The sequence below is a fragment of the Delphinus delphis genome, chromosome 2, assembly GCF_949987515.2.
Source record: "Delphinus delphis chromosome 2, mDelDel1.2, whole genome shotgun sequence".
Taxonomy (NCBI): domain Eukaryota; kingdom Metazoa; phylum Chordata; class Mammalia; order Artiodactyla; family Delphinidae; genus Delphinus; species Delphinus delphis.
The window spans coordinates 33,025,190-33,041,507 of record NC_082684.1 but is presented as its reverse complement, the minus strand read 5'-3'; the positions used below and the strand labels follow the sequence as shown (position 1 = coordinate 33,041,507).

Here is a 16,318-nt window from a genome sequence, read left to right as displayed (position 1 = left end):
AGTAAAACTATCTGTTTGCAGATGACATGATCACCTATGTAAAAATGGTTAAAAATTTAAAGCCTCACAATATCAAATGTTGACAATGGAATGGAGCAACTAGTACTCTCAAACATTGCTGTTGGGTTTGTAAAATGGTACAGCCACTTCGGAGAACAGTTTGACAGTTCTTTTTTATAACGTTAAACATACATACACCTGTCAGTTCTGATCCTAGGTATTTACCCAAGGGAAAAGAAAATGTGTATCCACAGAAAGACTTGCACCTGAATGCTCATAGCAGCTTTATTTATAATGGACCAAAATTGGAAATTACCTAAATGTCTGTCAACAGCTGAATGGGATAAACAAGTTGTGATATGTCCATACAATGGAACGCTACTCAACAAAAAAGAGGACCAAACTACATGCAAAGCTTAGATAAATCTCAAAATGTTATGCCGAACAAAAGAATCCTTATGCAAAAGAGGATATATTGCATAATTCCATTTATATGAAATCCTAGATCAGAGAAAACTCTGGGGACAAAAAGCTCTTCAGTGCCTGCTTGGGACCAAGAGTGACATATTGACTCCAGGGACGCACAAGACAACTTTTCTGATATTTTAAAGTACTGTTCCATATCTTGACCTTGGTGGTAGTTACTAGAGTTTTTACATTTGTGAGTTATACCTCAATAAAGTTGATTTAAAAAAAAAGAGAGAGATTTAGACATTTTAAAACAAGTAAATGCAATCACTATTAGGGAAAAAAAATCTTAAGATTAAAAAATTACTTTGGGAAGGTGAAAAAGTTTTAGAGATGGATGATGGTTGTAGAATGATGTGAGTGTACTTAAAGCCACAGAATTGTATGCTTAAAAATGGTTAAAATGGTAAGTAAATTTTATGTAATGTGTATTTTACCACATTTTTTAAAAGTTAAAAAAAAGGTGTGTAAATAAACAAAAAATCTTTCAAGAATTAGAAAAATACATGAGTTTTTATTATCTTAAGATGGTATGTGCTTTGTGCTTCTCAAAAATGACTTTTAAAGAATTAAGGCAGGCTCTAAAACATTGAAACAGACTTATGTAATTTCTTTGGTCAAAGATTAAAATGCTTAATCTAATTACAAGCAAGAAATGTGTTTAGTATGTTAGCCTGTATTTATGAAACACAGCAAAGATCAGGATTCTGGCCTTGAAGTGTTTATGTTTTGAGTGTCAAATACGTGAGTATAATAAACTAGCAGTATTACTTAGCCAGGTGTCATTTACTGTAATTCAGAGTATCCTGACAATAATATTTCTAGAACAGTCATCTTTCTAGAACAGTCATCTTTCTAGAAGGAAATGTCTCTTTTAAACTGCTCTGCCCTTTTGGTTTCTAATTAGTGATTGTCCCCTGAGATTTTTAAAGCTATAAGTGTTTATACTCAGTTTGCCCTTTATTTGCAATTTTTATATCAACCTAAGTGTAAAACTAGATAAATTTGATTGTAATTATTTTCACTGTTACTGTTCTTCATTTGCCTATTTTCATCAAAATAAACCTTACTGTAGTTTCTGGTGAGATTGGTGTGAATTTCTCTAGCCCGAAAGGAAGATTTGGGGATGCTATCCCTTGGGAATATGACTGCTTTCTTGGTGATTTGCTTCCACTTCCTAGGTTTTGGGAATAATAGGCAGTTAAAAGCTCTGCATGCCAAAAGCAGAGGACCCTTGGGAATTTTTTTATCATGAACTTTAAGTTAAGGGAGTTTATGATTGGCTAGATTATAACACAGGAAGTGAATGTCTTTGCAGTAAAATCTGTAGAGCTTGAAATACAAAAGAATGGAAGCTTCTACATGAAGATGTTTTGAGGGGGAAAACACATTTTCTCTTTATGGTTCATTCTGCTCTAGGGAAACACCACCAAGCGAGTCAAACACAGAATGTGATTGCGTCAGACAAAGCAGAAATACCGGTTGCCCATGAACATGAGCACAGCCATGACCACACACAGCTCCATGCCTACATCGGTGTTTCCCTCGTACTGGGCTTTGTTTTCATGTTGCTGGTGGACCAGATTGGCAGCTCCCATGTGCATTCTACTGATGGTAAGTAGCTCCAAGGTTTTCTGGGCAGTGCAAAACATTTGCATTTTAGGTGATCACCAATGATTGAATAATTCAGTATGTATCAGTGGCCTTATTTAGTGCTAAAACTTTCTCAGGTTCTGGTGAACACTTCATTCATTTGAGAAAGCTAGTGGGTTGTGACATGTGGCACAAGGGAGTGTTTATTATATTATTACCCTGGTTATTTTAAAGCTCATTTGATGGAGGTCTAGGGCAGAAGTTCTTAACCCTTTTTGTGCCATGGAGCCTTTCAGCAGTCAGCAGTCTAAAGCCTGTGGACTTTAGATCAAATCAAAATTCCACTGAGATGCCATTTCTCACCTGTCAGATAGGCAAAAATTCAAAACCTTGGCAGTATACTCTGTTGGCAAAGCTGTGAAGAAACAGGCACTCTCATCTATTGCTGTGGGTGTGCATAGTGGTACAGCCCCTGTAGTGGAGAATTTACCCTTCAACCCCAAAATCGCACTTCTAGGAATCTGTTCTGATGAATCAGCTCCAATATGAAAATACATATGCACAAGACTAATCAGCGCAGCATTGTTTATCATTGTAAAAACCCTTCAATGTCCAGTCATGCAGATTGGTTGAGTGTAGTGTGGTGTGTCCATGTAATGGAGTTCTATGTAGCTGTGAAATAGAATAAGGAATCAGATCTCTGTGAACCAATATGGAGAGATTTCCAGGAAATACCGTTAAGCGGGAAAAAAAAAAGCAAAAATAAGTTATTATACATCATATATTATGTTTTGTGTAAAAAAGAAGGGGAAACAAGTATACGTGTATATATTTGCCTATCTTTACAAAAAGGAAACATATGAAGGATCAGCTAGAAAACAAAGTTGATTACTTGTAGGAGTGAGGGCATGGGTGGGATAAGGTAGAAGGGTTTTGGGAGGGCATGACACTTCCCCGGGCATGCCTTTTTGATATAGTTTTAACTTTGGGAAATATGTTAATATTTTCCATATTCAAAATATAAAATGAAATCAGCAAAGGATGGGGGAGCTAACTGAAACAGATGAACTATACTTCAAATGAATAACACAGTTACACTGAAGGGGATGCAGAAAAAACTAATTCAAGTAACTTATGAATGTAGTATTTGACTATATACCTTTAGTGGTGAGTAGAGTTGGGGAAGAAGCGTAAACAGTACTGAACTCTTTTTAATAGGCTTTGCTTTTTGTAATGGTGTGGGCAACAGTTCTGAAACTAGTTTAGATACGTTACAAGATTGAGCAAATGAGTAAATGTGTCGCTGTTGGTGGAACCAGAGCCCTCACTGAGGAAGAAGGGACATGCAAATAGGGAATGAGGGAAAGCAAGAAAGAACCCCTACAGGGATGGGTTGGAATCAGAGCTCTTGGAATCATGATTTCTAAAACGTATATGTGTATGTGTGCATATACATGTGTGTCTATGTATACATGTATGTATGTCTTAGTTCTGTGTGCAGAGAGGGCCAAGAAGTAAAGGCACCCCACTAGCAATGAGCATATCAGGGCTCTTCAGAGAAATGGCTGATTCTAGGACAGGACAGGGTAAGGATAAAATGAGCTTGGAACATCTAGTGCTCAAAGAAGATGGAAACATGTCACAGGATATAGGAACCAGCTTGAAGGGGCTTCTCATGGCCAGATCTCAGACAGTTTGTGCACCAAGATAATTAAGAACAGCAATAAAGCGTAAATCATTGAAAAAATGGGAATCAATGGGCACATCCACATGGGAGAAAGATAAAAGGAGAAGGGAGGGCATTTGGTTCCAGCAGAAGCTAAATGCCAGTTGGTAAATGTGCAAGCAGTTGGAGTTGGACAATCATCTTTGCAACCTTCATAGTAAAAATTGGCTCAGGCCAGAATCATCAATGAATGTTAAATCTAGGGGGTATATTTTGATTTGCTTATTAGTTACAAGGGGAAAAAAAGTAACTAAATGAAGAAATCGGACAATACCTTGATCAGATGATCAAAATTAATGTCACTGGTATTCTGCTTTCAGTGTGGGCAGAATGTTCCTACCAGACCAGCCTCTGTACAGATAACTGTAAACTTTGGACAGAATTTTGGAAACCACTATCTGAAGACATTGGAGAGTGAGTGACCTAAAGGAGGCAAATTCTGGAAGGGAGTCTACACTTGGAACCTATTTTTACTACTTTTAGTTCCTATTTTTACTGCTTTTAGCAGTCAGTGCCTATGGGGTAACTAACTGATAGAAGACAGTCTTTCTGGCCTAAGGAACTGGAGGACAGAGTTCAAGCTACCCAGCCCCTGGAAAGTGAGGGGAGAATCTTAGAAAGGAGAGAGACAGAGAAACTCAGCCCCAAATTCTATGTATAAACTGCCCAAGTCTCTGGCTAAGCCCTGAACCATGCTTTCTTGGGCAGACTCTAGACAGCTCAGCTAAATGTAAAAGAACTAAACTGAGATTTAGGCAGCTGCCCAGAAGACAGAGTTTGCAGTTTGAGCCAAATCCAGTTATGTAAAGCAAAGCAAAAAATCAACACTCTTTGGAGGAATATAATAGAATCCATAGTATCCACAAGATAACATTTACAATATCCAATATATAATCCAGAATTCACACCACCAGTGAGCAGCAGATGTTCATCCTGTGCCTCTAGATGTGATAGCCTGAGGAGCATCACCTATGTAGTATTCCATCCAAGAATGCATCATCTAAGAACACATCAGACAAATCCAAAAGGAAGGACCACTCTGTTATAAAACAAGAAAGGCGCAGGGAAGGAAATGTATTCTTCAGAGATATCAATGTCACAAAGTCAAAGGCAGAGAAAATGTCTCAGATTAAAGGAGACTAAAGAGATAAAACTAGGTGCAACATATGATCTTAGGCTGGATCCTTCCTGGAAAAGGAAAAATGCCCTGAAAGACATTCTTGGGCAATTGACAAATTAGAATATGCAAGAGAGAGTAGAAAAAAATATCAATGTTAAATTTACTGAAGTTGATAACTTTACTGTGATTATATAAGAAAATATCCTTTATCATTAGAAATACACACGGAAGTATCTAAGTATAAAGAGTTACAATGTATGCAATTTACTCTTAAATGGTACAGAAAAAAAGATATACACAAATATGTATATTTGTGTAGTGTAGATAGAAAACAAGAGAGCATAAGCCCAAATGATAAAGCAAATGGGGCAAAATGTTGGACAATTAGTCATTCTGAGAAAAGGGTATATGATTGCTTTTTGAACTATTCTTGCAACTTTTTTTTTTTTTAACTAACCAAGTCTTATTTTAGGAAATTGATTTTGGAGTAAAAGGTTTTACTTATGTGCTTTATTCCAAATAGCAAATGAGAAGCACCCTCTGTTGGATGGACTCTGACTCCAGCTACATTACATAGTTGTCCATAGTGGCCTTTACGACATTTTTCTTGCAATTCTTGTCAGTTTAAATTTAAAATGCATTTATAGGTGCATTAGTGTCCTGTAGCCCCATACAAAGAATTAAATGTAGTATGTGTTTATTTTTCCTCCTGCTTTGTCTCAGAGGTCACTGTTTTTGCTGGTTTTCATGTATCTGGTGACCTCACTTTACCTATTACCTGCAGGATTTTATGTATTATTATCAGTAAAAGTTAATTCGTTTATTAAATTTATTCTGAATCAGAGTCTTTTCCTATAGATTTATAGAAATTGTGTTTTAATTTTAAACCTAATTTTTTTAAATTAATTAATTAATTTATTTTTGGGTGTGTTGGGTCTTTGTTTCTGTGCGAGGGCTTTCTCTAGCTGTGGCGAGCGGGGGCCACTCTTCATCGCGGTGCGCGGGCCTCTCACTGTCGCGGCCTCTCTTGTTGCGGAGCACAGGCTCCAGACGCGCAGGCTCAGTAGTTGTGGCTCACGGGCCCAGTTGCTCCGCAGCATGTAAGATCTTCCCAGACCAGGGCTCGAACCCGTGTCCCCTGCATTGGCAGGCAAATTCTCAACCACTGCGCCACCAGGGAAGCCCCCCTCTAATTTTTTTTAAGATGCTACTTATAATTAGACCACAAGACTGTGTAAAGAAAAGCCAAAACAAGCTTGTCACACAGTGTAATATGATCGTTCTTTCCAGTTTGGGGTGATATTGAAATATCTGTTGTCTCAGAGTGATTAGGGGCTTTAGCTTCCCTTCTTGCAGTGTTTTAATTAGAAGATAATTTTTTTTTTTTTTTTTTTTTTGCGGTACGCGGGCCTCTCACTGTTGTGGCCTCTCCCGTTGCGGAGCACAGGCTCCAGATGCGCAGGCCCAGCGGCCGTGGCTCATGGGCCCAGCCGCTCCGCGGCATGTGGGATCTTCCCGGACCGGGGCACGAACCCGCATCTCCTGCATTGGCAGGCAGACTCTCAACCACTGCGCCACCAGGGATGCCCTGTATATTTCTTATAATACCTGTAATACAGATAAATACTTTTTTTAATCTCCAACAAGGATTTATTAAGCAACTGTTCGGTGACCAGTGCTATGATACATTCTATAATACAAATAAAAAAATGGAAAGAAGTATAAAATTTAATTCTGTATAGTTCACAGTCAATTGGGAGGGACATATTTAAGTGAAAACAGTTTTGTATATCTAAGGTGGAATACAGAAGAAACCTTGAAGTAGCATGTAGAGACTGCATAGAGCTGTACATTTCTAGGCAAGGGGAGAGTTGTTCTAAGCTGGAATTAATCTTTGATTCTTTTGCAGAGTAAGCGGTCCTAGAATTAAGACTTTGAACAATGTCTTGGTTTTGGATTGATGAGCTGGGCAGTGTAGTACATGCCAAGAATTAGGGGTGAGGAGATTTGGGGAAAGGAGAATGAGACAGTTTTTGTTAGAGGGTGTTACAGAAACTGGTTTAACTGGACTGGACAGTAAGAAATAAGATGATACCAGTTGAGGACTTCCCTGGTGGCACAGTGGTTAAGAATCTGCCTGCCAATGCAGGAGACACGGGTTCGAGCCCTGGTCTGGGAAGATCCCACATGCCACGGAGCAACGAAGCCCGTGTGCCACAGCTACTGAGCCTGTGCTCTAGAGACTGTGAGCCACAACTACTGAGCCTGCGAGCCACAACTACTGAAACCCATGTGCCTAGAGCCTGTGCTCTGCAACAAAGAAAAGCCACCACAGTGAGAAGCCTGCGCACTGCAATGAAGAGTAGTCCCTGCTCTCGCAACTAGAGAAAGCCCGTGAGCAGCAACAAAGACCCAATGCAGCCAAAAATAAATAAATTTATTAAAAAAAAAAAGAGATGATACCAGTTGATAGAGGGCTCAAGACCTACTTAATAGAGCAGTTTGGACTGAATTTGAAAAGCAGCAGATTCTTAACTGACCCATCACAAGGGTGGTGATTCAGAAAGATGAATCCGACAGGGATGTGTAAGATGAATTAGGTTAGGGAGAAATGAGAGTAAGGGGAGACAACCAGATGGGAGCCTACTGCTAATTTAGGTTTGAGGTGATGAAAATTTAGGTTAGAATGGTGGCAACAAAATGGAGAAAGGCAAATGTGAACGACATTTTGATGTTAGAATACAGATAAAGTTGCAGGAGGCTGGGGAGGGGGAGGGGGAGGGGTAGGCAATGACAATGAGATTGGTCTAGAGAGGTGGTCAGACGCCACAGAGCACTTTCCTTGGAGAGGTGAAGCGTTAAGAGGTGTGAGGCTGTTTGGGGTGACATCTTGTCTGTTCAGGGAAGCCTGGGTCAAATGAAGAGTTTCCACCTGCCCACCTCTTCAGGACAGGGGAAACTTCCAAGTGTTTGAAGCAGAAGAAAAAAGACAATAGTGAGGAAAATAATAATGTTCTACTTTAAGAGCTTTCAAAGACTTCTTCCACCCGCAGGTGAATGTTCTAATAGTTTCTGTTTCACGTTGCTTCATGGCTGACTTGCGTATTTTTACTTCAGATCCAGAAACAGCAAGGCCTAGCAATTCCAAAATCACCACCACGCTGGGTCTGGTCGTCCATGCTGCAGGTAGGGTCACATTGCAGTGGAACCCCTTTCTTTTCTGTCACACAGGGACCATCCACATGAAATACTCTAGGGCTGGCCTTTTGGGGAAAGGGTTGCTTAATGAAGGCCTCCAACAGAAGCATGAGCCCTGGAGTACTCAGTGTTGGGGTTGCAATAAGAATGGTTCTGTATTTCTTAATGGATGAAAATAATTTGTGGTACATGAAAAATACATGAAATTCAAATTTCAGTGTCCATAGTAAAGTTGTATTGGAACACAGCCATGGCCACTTGTTTACGTACTATCTGTGGCTGCTTTCACACAATGGTAGAGTTGAGTAGTTGCAAGAGACCAAATGACTCACGAAGGCTAAAATTCTTCCTATCTATCCCTTTGACAAAAAGTTTGCTGACCTCTACTGTAGGATCTCATCTGCCTAAGAGCCTGCTCACTTTTGTACTCAGTAGCCCTGGTGCTGGGTATCTACCCAAGTGCCAGGTGAGGCAGAGGTAGGCTGTAGAGTGTCGAAGTCTCAGCATTGCTGACAGGGCATGCCTTAGAATCATAACCAAAACTAGTCCGAGTAGTAGGGCTCTGTAAATGACAAAAGCATGTGAAAGGTGACACACTGTTATCTGGACTTTCTAGTAAAACATGCTTTTCTAACAAAAAAATTCATCCATTTCAACCACTGTTTACTCATTACGTGTAAATCATCTATGCCAAGTCGCAGTGTCTTTATTTTGGTTTTTCATCTGCAAGATGCAGAGATGCTTCCTTTGGAATTCTTTGATATTTCTGTTATTACAGTTTGATTGATTAATCAGTAGATTTTTGAGCATCATACTTTTCCAACAACAGCAACAATAACTGACAAATTGAATATTGAATAGCACCTATGCTAAGCTCTTCACCTATGTTACCTCATGAAAACCCTAGGAATACATACTTTATTGAACCCATTGTAGAAATGAGAAGGCTAAGGTTCAGAAAGGTTAAGTAACCGTCCCAGAGTCCAGTCCAGCTCTATCTGACTCTAAAGCCCACCCAGTCACTCACCAACTATTATAGTTGTTATTTATAGTTATAGTGTTTTATGTTTCACTTTTTCCAAATTCAGCTGACGGTGTTGCTTTGGGAGCAGCAGCTTCTACTTCACAAACTAGTGTCCAGTTAATTGTGTTTGTGGCAATAATGCTACATAAGGTAAGCAGAATTTTGGTGTAAGATTTGGTATTGACTACATTTATAATTAAAAATTCTCTTTGGTCATTATGTTTTTCTGGAATGGAAAGTTTTTTTAGTTATTTTCGTAATTGCGGTTCATTTTAGAGAATTGAATAAATCTGTTCATAGCTGGGTCTTCTGCTACCATTTTCTTAACCTTATACTTGAAGGGGTTTTATTTTTTTATGGTCATATACACAAACTGTTAAGTCCTCTACAGATTTCTACATTTCATAGTAATTTTTGTTCATAAATATTCTTCCTTTCTTTTTACTCTTTTCTTAACTATTACACAGACACACATACATGCACACACACACACAAATGGGATATTTTCTAGCTTAGAACATTAATTCATAAAAGTCAAAGCCCAGACTTACTAGTATGCCTGGTTTTCTTGTATGAGAATTCAGTCAAATGATATGTACTTCATAATGTAGAAGCAATCCAAACTTCCAGAGTAACAAGGGATAGTTTTTCTTTTCCAGGCACCAGCTGCGTTTGGGCTGGTTTCCTTCTTAATGCATGCAGGCCTCGAGCGGAATCGAATCAGAAAGCACTTACTGGTCTTTGCACTGGCAGCACCAGTTATGTCCATGGTGACATACTTAGGACTAAGTAAGGTAAGTCTGACTCATTCCTAGCTTATCTAGACAAGTATCTAATTCCTTGTGATCTACTAGAAGGTGTAGTCTCTTATATTGAATTTTTCAGTTAAATTACCCCCCAAACTAAAGATAAAATTCGAATTAAAAACCTGTACAAAGTGTACATCTTAATTCCAAGTCAATCCTCTTCATAAATTTGGAGCATTTTCTTATTCATTTAATTTGAAAACTTCTTCCCCATCAGTTCCAAAAATACTTGCACAAATATATGATCTTTAAAATAATACAACTTAAACCTTATCAGACATGCTAATTTTATTTGACAGATACATAATAAGTCACAACAGAATGTATTTAATGTTTCAGTAGGCACAGGAAGAGTGAGGGAGGGACAAGGTTGCAGCAGCTTTGAGAGCAGTAAGCGATGAGCAGAGATCTCTGTATTCAGCTGAGACTCAGATTCTTCTACTCCCAGCTCCCATATCACTGCATGTTAAGTACCCAGGGCTTCGTCATTGCACTCAGTGTAGCTCCAGACCTGAAGTGGCATGTGTCGCTTGTCACCTCAGAGCCCGGGCATTCTGCTCTGTTGCTCCAGTTGGACCTTTCCATGCTTTATAATTTTGTCCACTAGGGCCGCAGTTCTTAGCAGCAGCCTTACCCATTTTACTTAAATATCAATTGGCAGGCAACAGGAGGAAAATCTTAGAACCAAACCAACTCAGGGCTAGTTCCTGGAAACCACTTTCCCCCACTGTCTCTGAAGGTCACTGATTCTTCTGAGCGTCATTCAATTCGTATTTGATATAGTAAAATTGGTATTGAAAGGAATATATGAGAAATGAGATGGTTAAAGAATGGTTAAGTTCCTGTTAATCAAGGGTTAGTTGATCTGGATTGCTAACACCTGATTGTGAGCTTTATCGTCCTTTAGTCACTGAGCAATACATAGTTCCCTTTTAAATATTACCCTATTGGGACTTCCCTGGTGGTCCAGTGAGTAAGACTCCACGTTGGCAAGGCAGGGGGTCTGGGGTCGATCCCTGGTCGGGGGACTAGATCCTGCATGCATGCCGTGACTAAAAGATCTCACATGCTGCAACTAAGACCCAGTGCAGCCTAAATAAATAAATATTACCCTATTTATTACTGCATTGATCAATATAAGTTTTTAGAACTTTTGAGAGGAAGGTATGATAATTTTGGAGGCATGGAGTTACATATTACATTTATGGCATGTTCTTAAATTTTCAATTAATTGTCTTAGTAGGTCCACTTTTTTCATTTAAAAAATTGAAATGAGGGCTTCCCTGGTGGCACAGTGGTTGAGAGTCCGCCTGCCGATGCAGGGGACGCGGTTTCGTGCCCCGGTCCGGGAAGATCCCACATGCTGTGGAGCGGCTGGGCCCGTGAGCCATGGCCGCTGAGCCTGCGCGTCCGGAGCCTGTGCTCCGCAACGGGAGAGGCCACAACAGTGAGAGGCCTGCGTACAGCAAAAAAAAAAAAAAAAAAAAAATTGAAATGAATTGTATAAAGATTAGCTTACGAGATATTTCTAGGCTCTTTGAGGGCAAGTACTGTGTCTCGATTCCCACTGTATCTCAGGCACTGGCCTAGAGCCTGGTGCATATGGCATATTTGTTAATATTAGTAGAATAAATGAATGAATGTATGAACTTTGATATCTGCATTAATGCTGTTGATTCCATCTTAATAATATAGGCCAAACCTGTTCAACCAGACTTGAAGTTTGTTTGAAAAAGTAATTGTGTACATCACCAATAGTCTTAAACCCTTGTTTGGAAGCTTCCCATAAATAACAAGATCGTTCTGATCTCAGGATGTCCCCGGTGCCCCAGATAACACGAGTTATGAATATTGGGTATTTTTTTATTGGGACTTCTTCCTGCCTCTGGATTTTACTTGACTTAATTTTTCTTCTCTATCTTACTTCACAGAGCAGTAAAGAAGCCCTTTCAGAGGTCAATGCCACTGGAGTGGCCATGCTTTTCTCTGCTGGGACATTTCTTTATGTTGCCACGGTGCATGTCCTCCCTGAGGTAGGCGGAATGGGGCACAGCCACAAACCCGACCCCGCTGGAGGGAGAGGCCTCAGCCGCCTGGAGGTAGCAGCCCTGGTTCTGGGCTGCCTCATCCCGCTCGCTCTGTCAGTAGGACACCAGCACTGACTGTTGAGGGTCCAGCCTCAGGCCATGGCCGTTTTCCATCCAGTGAGAACAGCCAGCACGTGACAGCTGCTCACTTCCTCAGTCTCTTGTCTCACCTTGCCCATCTCCACCCGTAACCCTAAAGATTCTGGAGGGAGGTGAGATGAAAACCTGGAGTAATGGAAAGCTTTTCGAGTAGAAACAACACACTGCGAAGGATACAGACATTCCATGTGTTGTCTTTTCAAGGGCCCTTGGCATTTTGAGTTTTGTTGTTTCCCTTAACCCTATTCTCAGGGAAGATGGAATTTAGTTTTAAGGAAAAGTGGAGACCTTCATACTCATAATGAAATAATTATGAAAGTACAGTGTTCTGTAATTAAGCTAAATCTCTTTCTTAGTTTCGAGGCTCTGCCACTTTAATCCATTGATTTTTAACATGGTTCTCGCCGTGTAAGTCTGGTGCTTTAGCATCTATGCCACATCTATGCCTTGAATGAAGGTCATAATGCCCACTGTCTTAGATGCTAAAGATAAGTAGTTCATTTGGGGCTAGAGTCAGGAAAAGGACGGCAAGACACATTGAAAGCTGACTTTTTACTTGAGAGAGAGATCCACTGAAGAGGGTATGTCTGGAGAGTCTTTTAAACACCTCCTTCTGCACTTGTCTCTTTAAAGAGAGCCTGCCATTCCATCAAATGGAGCAACAGAGGTGGACTAGCTTTTAAAGAGGTAACTAGTGTTTTATAAAGCATTTCTTTTCAAGTTCTCCTTTGTGTAGAGTAGCTGCCTGTACAGCACATTCTTTATAGAGGAGCCAGGTTCTAGTAGGTGGGCTTTCCTTAGGCATAGGCTTTCCTTCAGGAACAGTCAGGTCCCAAAGTATCTTTGGAAATTAAAGGGGATTCAATTATAAGTGAATTCGGATAGTTACTGACATCTTTGTAATAACCTTTTTAAAAGTAAGATTACCAAAACCTATGTTGTCCTTTTTTTGTCTCTTTAAGTATTTATCTTAGCAGACCAGCAGTCCCTCTGGCAAAATACTTGGTGCCCCTTGGGGACTGCTAGGTCAGTGTCACATAAGCACCTGTAGCAGTGAAGAAAGTCAAGATGTATCATAAATGGGAAGTGTTTGCCTGTTGATTTAAAGCTTATTAAAATCATGTCTTTTGTCTCTTCATCTTTTCCATGCTTTTCTCCTAACTTTTCCCTCCAGCCCTTCCTCGCTACAATTTGCTGCTTACTGCTGGTGGTGATGTTAATATTTGTGAGTTGAGTTCTCTCATCAGGACAACCACTTCTTGAACTGTGATGATGAAGATAGTCTCGTGTCTGTTCTTTATTCCTTTCAGTGAAGTTACCTTTGTGTCAAATGCAGCTTTATTAAGCCCTTAAAATATCACTTCCTCATATGTGAGATGACACAATCACTAATATTCTGGTAATTTAAACAATTGAGATAGTAAAAGTGTTAAGCAAACTGGGATAATTTTTCCATATTTGCCAAAATCCCTGTAAACCTTGTGTTAGCAAATAAGTATATGATATATTGTTAATTTATTTTGACTTTCTGTACCATTTCACACCACATTACAGAAAGGGGGAACCAAGACTGTTTTCGTCAGGGCATTGGATTTAGGAGTTTGTAAAACATCTTATAGGACACATAAGCCAGCATGCCCAGGATATCTTTATTTCCTTCCTAGATTTGTTACTGGGTCAGCAGCTGGGGAAAAAGAGCTTGAGAGCCCTCTGCTGGCTGTAGACCAAAGTAGCATAAAAGGGTCTGGTTCTGGATGGTGGCTGGCAGCCATTGTGTACGACATTAAAACCAACAGAAGGTACAGTATGAAAGTCTACGTGACTTTCCTGATAACAACTCTGACTTAGGAGAGTCCTAGGGTTTCATCTGGTCCTTCAAAATAACGCGGTTGCCTTGACTCTACCCGGAAATTTACTTAGTTAAGTAAATAGCTCATTTTAGTGTCTGGTTCGGTTTGGATAGCGGCACTTTCTATCATATTGTTGTGTGCAATGATCAGAAGTTTGTTCTGCTGGCCAAAGCCTCTTTCAGCAGTGCCTTGCCATCACATTTAAAAGTTTGGCTACAATATCTTGCTGGGTAGGGCCTTGAACTCTGGCAAGGATCAGACCATCTAACTTCCAAATTTGCCTTCCCCTCTGGACCTCACATTAACAAGCAAACCTTTCACGGCCTATCAGCTCTCAAGAGCTATGGGCTTTCCCAGATTTTAAAGCTGCTGCCTCGGAACCACTTACTTCCGTCCTGGTCAGCAGGCAGAAATAGCCATACTAATCTTACAGGGCTCAATGCATCTCAAGGCAGCAAGGAACCGAGCAGCGTGGCAGAGGCCTCCTTCACGGGGGGAAGAACTTGCTCATGGTGGGCAGTGTCCCAGGAGAGGTCACACTGATGGTCACTTATTGGCACATTTCAGTTCCATTTTCCTCTTGTTTAAAACTGCCTCCTTCGATGTGGATGCCTTAATGCTCTCACACATTTGAAAACCTTGGCAATACTTAAGTTGCTGCCGTGATTACAGATGGAATTATTGGCTACCAGAGAGATGCAATTGATGATGAAAAGCATGGCCCTTACTTCCTCATAACCAAAGTTAATCTGAATTGCAATTTGACTCCCTTTCCTCGGTAGGGATAGACTTTCTTCAGATCTCAAGTGCTCTCTTAAATGGCAGATTAAGTTGAAAAACACTACTGATGCATTCCCATCACTTGTTCGCCAGTGAATTGCTTGTCAGTTCCCATATCCCCAAAGTAGCGATGTTCCAGGTCTGATGGCTTTCCTGTGCATGCTATTGCCAGATTTCATTTTTTAGGCAAAGGTTCTGCACTGGAGTGTAGAGAGTTGGAAACAGTACCACCTACAGAGGCTATGTTGTTCTCTCTTCCCCTCATCACCTTTTTATTTCCCTATTCAAGACAGCCAAGTCTGTTCCTGTATTTTGAATCATTAGAAAAATGAGAGAGATGGCTGTTTTGAGTGGTCAGTTCTTTGTAGAAAGGAGAAAATGTAATTGTGTTTTTTACCGGCCTATTTCTAAGTGTCATTGCCTGGTTTTTCTCTTTTTCAAGGATTAGAACTCGGAGGACATGCCAGCCTCTCAGACACATGGTAGCTAGGTACTGAACGTGGGAACTGTATGTATGTCAACAGCACAAGCCCCCAAAGAACTTACCTGTCTATGGGGCCCCCTTGGGAGACTGAGAATAATGACCGGCTTCATCCAAAACTGCTGTAGGGCAAGGCAAGAACTCTCTATAGGCGTTCCACAGGGGTACCTTCCTTACATTACAAAACTTCTGCTCAATACACAATGGTCCACATAACCCCAAGAGCACTGTTGGAGATGCTATGAAATTAAAACCAGTGATGTAGCCCCTTTGTACCTGAGACATCTAGATTCACCTGAAGAGACCTGAGGGAAATGTATGACTTGCATAAAAGGGCTAGACAACCATTAGGAATTTTCTAGATATGCCCAGCCTAACACATGGAGGTTGGCTTTGATCTGTTTTCTCATAGCATCTTCTACCAAGTTGGAAGTCTCGTGGGACAACACTGCAGTTCCCCTGGTTCAGTAGCCTGAACAGTGATTTTAAATGTCCCCTTTTCTGGATCCTTTGTAAACATGAAATCATTCCATGGATGGCTGCCTTATAATTTTGTCTCTTTCCACTTTAATTGTGAATGGTTTAAAAAAATGTTTTTGCTGTTTTCTGGTTTATTTTATGATATTAAATTTTTATTAGTGCATACCTTATGTGAGTGGTTCATTACTTATCCTCTCGGCAGTTTTCTTTTTCTGTTTGATGACCAGACTGGACCCACATTCGAACATCAGAAAAGGTAATGAAAAGTTTTGAGGGACAGTGGAAAGATGTGTCTATATGTACATCCTTTAGGGAAGGAGGGGAGATTAAGCACTCAATACACCATCTGCCCCAAAAGATAGCAATTTATTGACAGTTTTTTTCCATGGCCATTGTTGTTAGCAAATATTATTTACAAAGGTAGCCATTTAATCCCAGAAAAGAGAAGCAGGCCAATAGATCCCAGTCACAGTGGGTGCATTTCAAAGGGCACAGTTACTAATATGAGTGTGTAGACGCTATGAACAACTGACTCTGGAAATAGAGATTTCAATAGAAGTGCAATTTGTGAATTTTATAAGTGTTTTCTCCCTCTGTAGACTTTAG

The 16,318-nt window shown here is 40.2% G+C and overlaps 1 protein-coding gene across 2 annotated transcripts in view; it reads left to right on the top strand.

Moving 5' to 3' along the window:
• The window catches only part of SLC39A9 (solute carrier family 39 member 9), a 47,269-nt gene extending 31,394 nt beyond the window's left edge, over positions 1–15,875 (top strand). For both annotated transcript variants that reach the window (XM_060004339.1, XM_060004340.1), the window contains 5 exons: positions 1,888–2,082; positions 8,025–8,093; positions 9,194–9,279; positions 9,789–9,923; positions 11,867–15,875. In XM_060004339.1, the coding sequence (XP_059860322.1) occupies positions 1,888–2,082; positions 8,025–8,093; positions 9,194–9,279; positions 9,789–9,923; positions 11,867–12,097 (716 nt within the window). In that variant the 3' untranslated portion in view covers positions 12,098–15,875. The remainder of the gene's footprint in view (positions 1–1,887; positions 2,083–8,024; positions 8,094–9,193; positions 9,280–9,788; positions 9,924–11,866) is intronic.
• Positions 15,876–16,318: the final 443 nt, after the last annotated feature.